Source organism: Manis javanica, chromosome 13 (assembly GCF_040802235.1).
Source record: "Manis javanica isolate MJ-LG chromosome 13, MJ_LKY, whole genome shotgun sequence".
Lineage (NCBI taxonomy): Eukaryota > Metazoa > Chordata > Mammalia > Pholidota > Manidae > Manis > Manis javanica.
The window spans coordinates 94,225,998-94,234,505 of NC_133168.1; the positions used below are offsets into that span (position 1 = coordinate 94,225,998).

The 8,508-nt window shown below is 54.3% G+C and overlaps 1 protein-coding gene across 1 annotated transcript; it reads right to left on the minus strand.

Annotated features, from left to right (window-relative positions):
- Positions 1–2,621: 2,621 nt before the first annotated feature.
- Positions 2,622–7,573, minus strand: SPC24 (SPC24 component of NDC80 kinetochore complex). Its single transcript, XM_017662025.2, has 5 exons — positions 7,378–7,573; positions 3,625–3,769; positions 3,423–3,527; positions 3,234–3,310; positions 2,622–2,826 (listed from the first exon to the last, which is right to left on the minus strand). Exons 1-5 carry the CDS (start codon positions 7,535–7,537, stop codon positions 2,720–2,722), a joined length of 594 nt encoding a protein of 197 aa, XP_017517514.1. The 5' UTR covers positions 7,538–7,573; the 3' UTR covers positions 2,622–2,719.
- Positions 7,574–8,508: the final 935 nt, after the last annotated feature.

Here is an 8,508-nt window from a genome sequence, read left to right on the forward strand (position 1 = left end):
ACCAAGCGCAGGTGGGGGTCGAGGCCTAGTGGGGCCTCTACCTGGGGGACCTTTTCCCATCTGAAAAGCCCTCTTCCACGGGCCTGGGGCCCCACTGCCAGGGTTCAGACTCCAGGGGCATCTCTGTCTTGTGACGTGGGGAAAGTGACTGGATGGTGCCTCAGTTTCCCCATCTGTAAAATGGAAAATCCTGAGGGGGTTCAGGAGGAGGAATGGGGGTAATGGTGCTAGCTCGCAAGGCTGGACAGCCGGCTTCCCCCACCCTGGTCATGGGATAGGAACCTTGCCCGTACCCCAACGAGGCAGGCCAAATGCTCAGCAGGCCTGTGGCCTTCCCCAGAATTCTGGAGAGAACTGGTTACGGGGCCCGGAATTCTGGGGCAAACTGGTGGCAGCCACTGCCTCTGCCGGCGGCTCTCAGAGGGAGAACAGCCAGGGGTGGGGGTGGGGTGCAGGCTGGAGGCTGCGGGCCGAGGCTGACCTGCTGGCCGTCCCAGGCGTCCAGCCAGCGCTGGGCAGTGAGTCAGGGCCCAGGCATGCGGAGGGCCGGGGCCTCTCCTGGCCCCCATGAGCTCAGGCGCCTCCCCGAGCCTGCCCCGCCGTGCTGTGTTCCTCACCCACTGTCTCAGTCCTTCGGCAGGTCCCTGGGACTACATGGGGAGACAGGCGGGGTGGCGGCTGTGTGGGGAACAGACTTGGCCCCCGAAACCTGGGTTCATGCAAACTCCCTGAGACCTTCCTCTTGGGGAAACCAAGCGCCAGGCAGGCCAACCCCTCCTTGGCCCCCTCCCAGAACAGAGCAAGGCGGTTACTTGGGGAAGAACAGGCCCATGGAGGGCTTGGGGACTGAGCCAGGGCCACAGATAGCCCCCCACACCTGCGTTCTTTACAGGCGTGCTGGCCCCGCAGGTGTTTGATTAGCGGGAACCAGGCAGGCCCAGGGCTCCCAGTGGGGCTGGATCGGCTCACATGCCCATGGGGTGCACTTTCACTGGCGCAGGTGTAAGGTAGCTGCTTACAGGGCCACCAAGGACAGCGGCCATCCAGCTGACACATGTGGATGCCTGGCTTGTTGGCTGAGGCTGCAAGGCGGGCGGATGGCCGTGCATGCGGCCCCCACCCCAGAGCTCTCATGCCTGAGGGGAGTATCCCTGGCGTCTGGAGAGTGGGGGGTTGAGGTGGGAAGTCTCTGCTCTAGTCACCCCATAAAAGGCTATACTAACCTTGAAAATGAGAACAGCCCAAGGGGCTTATGTGAATGCGTACTTGAACATGGAAAGTCTTTAGCATAAGATCAGAGCCTCAAGTCCTCCCGGAAACTCTGTGAGCCGACCGGACTGGGGTTTCTTGCATTTTAGGGATGGGCTAATGATCCCTCTTATTTGGACCCATCTCCCTGGAGGCTGACAGGCAGACTTCCTTGTGTCCAAGTGTCACCTGAACAGACCAAAACCTGCCCATTTGATGTGCTCAGATGCTTAGGCTAGAATGCCCTCTGATTAAAAAAACACTAATTGCACTTACTGTAAATAATCTAGTTTTTTGGATTTCATGCACACAGGTGTGTGAAACCTAACATCCAGAGGTTCTTGTAACAAATCTACTGGCTTCAGGCAAGGCTGCATCCAGGAGGTAACTGGTGTCAAGGAGACTCTACTTTCCCCTCTCTGCTCCCAGGCTGGCAGGCCGGCCATTCTGAGTAGTAACCCAAACACTGAGGATGGGGAACAGATGAACGCATCAACTGGTCTGGGTTGCATGGAACAGTTAGGCTTTACTTTGGTTGTAATAGAAAAACCAAAACAATGACACACACAAGACAGTTGAGGGCTTAAAGAAGTCCAGCCTGATGCCTGGCTCCACTGTCACCAGGGAACCAGGCTCCTGTATCCCTAAAGGACTGCTCCCGGCCCTCACATGAGGCAACGTAGCTGCCAAGGCTCCAGCCATCAACCCCAAATTCCAGAAAATAGAGAGCAAGGGAAAGAAAGAGTATATTACCATGCCTTTTAAGGATCTTTCTAGAAATCTCATACGACATTTTCACTTACATTTCATTGGTTTGAACTTAGCTGTAAGGGATGGGAAATGTGTTCGGACTGGATGGCTAAAACGGTACCCTTACTAAGGAAGGAGAGGAGAACCAGGTCAGGGAGGCAGTCAGTGGTCTCTGCCACACAACTGACCCTGGAGCCAGGATGGGCCACTCCCCAGATCTCTTCATGACTGACTCCTCGTCCTTCCAAACTCTAGCCAAGTCTCCCCCAGCCGCGGCCCTGAAGCACTCAGGACCCGCTCCAGCTCGGGGGAGGCATCTCCCGCGCTTGCCCCCTCCACCTGTCTCCTTTCTGTCTTGGGTGCCTAGCCCAGTTCAGGACACCCAGTGGCACTCACAGATACACCCTGGATGAACAAAATAAGGGCTGAATTTTAATCACAAATGATAAAGACCTAGAACTTGCCATCCTAGGCTATGGTGTCATTTGCATGGTGCTGTCACAAATGTGAAGGTGCAGGCTGGGCACAGTGAAGTCAGCTCTCTATGGTTATCAGACAGACCGAGGCCGGTCCAACACATGAGGCCGAAATCAGGGGGAAAAAGAAATACAGCAAAAAAAAAATCCATTTATGTACAAACATTTAATTTTAAGCTGACCTCACCACTGAGGCACCGACCACCCCCGGCCGATTCCCGCTGAGCGCAAGACGCGGTCCCTGGCTACCACTCCACGTCCACCAAGCTCCAGAGATAGTCGCTGATGAATTTTTTGGAGAGCTGGCTGCTGTCCAGGTGGATGGGCTGGGCGACACGGGGGCCGTGATGGACTGAGGGCGCAGATGTAAGGAAACCTGGCTCACACGCCCGCCCCAGGTTCCCACGGGGAAGGGACACTGCCTTTGAAAAGCTTATTTTGAGATATTTAGAGGCTGGAACCGATTTTTGTGAATGAAAAGTTAAATGCTGGTAAGACACTATCATTATCCGAGAAGTGGGCTGCTTCCACCTTTTGGCTATTGCAGGGCTGTATTGTGTGGTACTGTACTTTCACAGCCGTACTGTATGATCGTGGGTGTGCAAACATCTGTGCAAGTCCGTGCTTTCCACTCTTTGGTGTTTATACCCAGAAGTGGAATTAATTGCTGGATCACATGGTGATTCTGCAGTTAATTTTTGGGGGGACCCGCCCTGCTGTGTTCCCTGGCGGCTGTACTACCTTCTCCACAAAGGATACTGCCCCTGATCACACCTGGCTCACACTCATAATCCCACTCAATTTTACTAACTCGGTGATAAAGCTGAGCCACATACCTGTATGACAAGACAAAAGAAAGAAAAAAAGAATAAAATATCAACAGAGAGCTGCAGGGTTGAGAGCGCACGTGCGCGCGCGCGCATGAGAGCACGTGTTTGTGGGACCTACACAGCTGAAGGGATGGTGACTGTTGTGTCCTCGTCCACTTCCCTCTCCCGTGTTTCCAGATCGGCCTCGACCTCCTTGCACGCCTCCAGCTCCCTGGTGAGCTGAGTGAGGGGGTTAAGGAGCCTTGCTGTGGAGGGAGGGCTGCCCGCGGGCCGATGCCGGCCGAGGGGGGCCCAGCCGTGCCGCACGCAGCAAAGGATATAGGAGGCTGGCCTTCAGACGGCTGTCCTCCTCGCCGGCCTTCTGCAGCTGGGCTTCGAGCTGCTGCAGCTCGGTGCTCCCTAGGCACGCCTGCTCCTTCGCATCAAGAAGGCGCTGGGCCACTTCTTCCTCCGCAGCGAGGACCTCTGCAGGGTGGGAGGGGTCTGGGCCTCCTGCGCACGGGCTCCCAGGGCCTGTCCTTGCCCTGACGAGCCCCAGGAGAGGAGGGTGGCTCACCTGCGGCCGCCTCAACCACCCCCACCGACAATGAGCGCCCTTGCTTCCGGCCGTTGCTCCCGGACCTGCTCATTCTATTACCGAATGCCCACCTGGCAGAACCACCCAGACCTCGCAAAGTGCTTCCATCAGCAAAACACATTGGAATCCACAAAAACAAAAAAAAACCAGTCCTGTGCACATCTAGTCTTAATTTATAAGGTCTTTATAAATTTATAGTTTATAAAGTCTATTGTGGCTGACCTTGTTGCCCAGGCAGGAAGGCTGGTACTCACTGTTGGCATCAATCGGCCACCCGGTCCTGTCTGCCCCCCACCTCGCTGAGCTCCGGGCCCTCTCCCGGTCCCTCTGGACAGCCTCCCCGCCCAGCCCTGCTTTGGTCTCTCCCGGGTGGCCAGTCGGCCAATCCCTTCTGCTCTCCACCTCCAAAGTGGCTGCGTTAGAGGCCAAATGTGAAGTCACCCTCCTGTTCAAAGACCTCCCGTGGCTGCCCAGTGTTTCAAGAAGGTCTAGGTCCCTTTGAGATTCTTCACCGTCCTTGTCAGCCTCCTTTCTCCCTGTTTTTCACCCCATTATGTACTTTTGTCTCAGCTCTGGCCACAGAGACACCTGATTGTGCGCCTTTCACAGACCTGGGCCCGCTCTTGCCCGTCTTCTGTGGGGTGCCCCTGGGCTCCTGCCCACCGGGCACACCCAGATCCGGGCTTCAACCCCTCCTGGGAAAGATGCACAACCGGGAAGGTGCAGCACCACGACGGCCCCATAACACTGAAGGATTTCTTCCTCGTCTTTGTTCTTTGAATCATGGATTCATCTTACATTCACCATATATCGCCAGCGCCCGCTAGGATAAACATGCACTGAACAAACATCCAGAAAGCTCTAAAACACCTTAAGAAGTCTGCTGTGTTCCTTCCCACAGTTTGAGAAACCTGCCAACACCGAGGAGGCACAGATGGAAATGCTTCCCAAAGGGCCGGGAGTTTCAGTGTTTACAAACTTACATTAAGTTAATTTTTAATCAAAGTATTACATGTATATGGTTGTGAAAATTTAAACATACACACAGCTCCCCGCCCCGGGCCTCTCTGCCCCTGAGGCAGCCACTCTCAACTCCTCACTGTTTTCTCTGGCACGGACCTTCCTATTTCTAAATAATCTGCTTATGCTGCTCTTTCTTGATTTGTCTGTTTCAGATGGTGCCTGCCGATTTCCTGTTAGAATAGCCGAGGGTCTGGCTCTCTCCACAGCCTTCCTGCCCCTTCTCCATGCCCCCTCCTGAGGGACAACCGAGCCTCCTCGGGTTCTTCCCTTGGGGGTGCTGCCTTCCACAGATGTTCGAATACCTGGGTGTGTGCTGACTGCCTCGGGATAACCTGGGATCCCATCCAGCGAGAACTCACAACCCTGGAGGGAGCTGGCTTAGCTCCGCCCAACCTTTGAGAGGGGAACACAAGCCCAGAGAAGTTCAGTGACTTGTCCAGAGGTGCTTTGCTCCAAAGCAAGGATCTGAACTGGATCCCTTTGACTCAAAGCCCAGCTCCCTGCCAAACTGCCTCCCGTGTCCCCAGCTCCAAACCCGTCCGCTCCACTACAACCCAGGCTGGCTGGGTGACGCTGACCTTCTCTCTCTAAATCATTACTGGAGCAGGGAGGAGGCGGACAGAGGACTCTGCCGTGTGTAGAACAACCTCCACATCCCTCCTCCTGGGGGCCACACGCCTGGTAGGGCCTGGCTGCTGCTGGCCTCCCTTCCTACCACTTTCACCCGGGACTCTGAGCTCAGTCTCACCTTGCAACCTTTGCATCTACAGTCCCCTCTGCGAGGAGCACCTTCCTCTGAGCCACGCCTTGCCTAGCAACTAGGTCATTCAAAGTCACAACCCGGAGGGCGCCTCTGCACAAAATGTAACTGAAGAGAAGCATTGAAAATCCCTGGCACCGAAACTGCTGTGGAAAACTTGATGACAGTTCTCCCAAAAATTAAGTATCGAATTACCATCTGACCCACCAAGGCCAATTCTGGGAAAATACAAAAAAGAATGGGAAGCAGGGACTCGAAAATATATTCCCAACAGCCAAGGGGTGGAAGCCACCCCAGTGGCTGAAGACAGAAGAATGGATAAACAGAATGTGGTGTATCCATACAATGGAATATTATTCAGCCTTAGAAGGGAAAGAAATTCTGACCCCGGCTACAACATAAGCCATGAAGACACGCTCAGTGAAATAAGCCAGACACAGGACAAATGCTCTCTGATCGCACTTACACGGGGTCCCTAAAGAAGTCAGATTCATAGAGACAGAAAGAAGGGAGGAGGAAGAAGACCGAGTGTTTCCTGAAGACAACGTTTCAGTTTGGGATGACAAAAACGTTCTGGACATGCACGGTGGGTATGGCTGGAATGTACTTAATGCCACCGAACTGTGTGCTTACAAATGGTTCAAACGGTGAGTCTTACATTGTATCAATTCTACCACACACACACAAACATGTAGCCTTATAAACAAAGAAACCCTGGCACCGAGAATACCCGTGGTAAGGGGCGGGGTACGGGGGGGGGGTGCTATCAGCAACCCCATTTCACAGATGAAGAAACTGAGGCCAGAGGGAAGCCAGCGGACTCGACCACAGGAGTCATGAGCTACCAGCTGAAATCCAGGTGGGAGGCTCTGGGCAAACCCCACCCCTACCCCCATCACCCCCACAGGGAGAGGCTGGGTCTAGCCCTCTCTGCGGTGTGTTGAGATATTTATTAGCATAGCTTTCCTTAATACTTGATGGGGTCTTGGATTTGACAAAAACAATACTATTTGCCCAGGATTCTCTCCCCATAAAGCAGAAGGAACTTTGCCCACTCGGTGTATTTAATGACTCCTCACCATCGCCCTGACTCCCTTCCTCACCTCCTTCAGATTTCTGCTAATACATCATCTTCTCACAAGGTCTCTGCTGGTCCCGCCCCCAAAATATCACCACTTCTCCCTAAACGACCTACTTTTTTTCCTCTTTAGCCCCTCACCTCCTGACATACCCATTTTTCTTGTTTATCCTATGACCTTCTAACCTCTGAGCTTCCCCAACTAGCCTATCAGCCCCTGCCAAGGGATTTTGGGTTTTGTTCACTGACCGCATCCCAGGGCTGGCACTACCCCTGGCGCTCAGCAGGTGCGCAGTGAAACACCTGAACAACCTCAAAAACTAGGGGAGCTGGGATTCCAAGCCAGCGCTTTGATTTCTGAGTCCCAATTCAAACCCTGAGTTCCCCAGCTCCGGATCACGGAGCCCTTAGAATTGAGCCAGGCCCTGCGAGCTCCTATATTTACCACTAAACCCCACTATTCAGGTGGCTGCGGTCCTGAAGCCCGTTTCACGGATGGGGAAACAGGTTCAGGCGGGGCAGCGCCCACCCGCTGGTCTCATGGGGAAAAAGCGCAGGGGACGGGGGCGCCCAGGGAGGAGGGGTTTCGAGGCCGGTCTGGCTGCCCCCTTCCGCCCCATGGTCCCGGTCCTCACCTCGCAGCCGCTGCTCGGCGCCGTCCTGCGTCTCCAGCAGCCTCTCCACTATCTGCTCGTGGCGACCCAGTAGCCGCCGTTGCTGCGCCTCGGCGCGGTTGGCGCCCAGCAGGCTCACCAGCCCCTGGCTCACCTCCTCCATATCGCGGAAGGCCGCCATGACTGTGCCGGGATCGCTCCCGCGCAGATTTAACTGCCCGCAGGGCCAGCCCCCTTTCCCAAAGAACCCCGTTTCCATTGGCTTGATCCTCCGTCAGTCATCAGCGATATGGGTGGCCTTTTCAGGTCTGCCCCAGTGAGCCTGCGCCGGCTCCTCCGTTTGTCATCGGCGGTGGCCAATCAGCGCAGGGGGCGGGGGGGGAATGCCTCGGAGAGTCCTGACTACGTGCGCCCGCGCAGTCTGGAAGGCGGCTGCAAGAGCCTTAAGGTTATTTCTCTTAGGTTAAGCGCCTGCTGCATGCAGGGCGGGGTTTTATGGCGAAGCCGTGAACGGTTTCTCGTGAGCTGACGTTCCACAGTGTCTATGTGTGCGCTATACCCCCAATAAACGTAATAAGTAACTTCCGTTAAGAGGCTGCATAGCAGCTAGATTTATTGGGTTCAAATCCCAGTTTCGCCACCTTACAAGCTGTGTTACCCTGGGCAAACTACTTCACCCCTCTGTGCCTCGCTTTCCTCAATAAAATGAGGGTCATAATAAGAGCTTCAGAGTAGGTGTGAGGATTATTCAATAAGCACTATATTAAGGCATTAAATAAAATACACACAGAACACTACTGAGTGTGGCGCGGAGCCTTATCTTGTGCCAAAAAGCATGTTGGGTGCAGGGTTACAGTAGAGGAAAGACAAATTGCACGCTTTTGTGACATGTCTCGAACTGAGGTGAAGAAGTGAGTTAGTGGCTCATGACCACATGACCTTTGGTGGCAGGGGCTTACCTTCACTGGACCTAAAGGTGGTGGATTACAAAGCTAGGCTTATTTCTACAAAATACAAAGGAAGATAGAATCAGTGCGTTGTGTACAGAAAGTAAGCACTGTCTTGGGGAACTCCAAACTGCATTTCTGTAGTGGGTGTGGCAGATTTTATTTTTGAAAAATGGCTGAAGAAATAGTTGCAGCCTTGCCACTC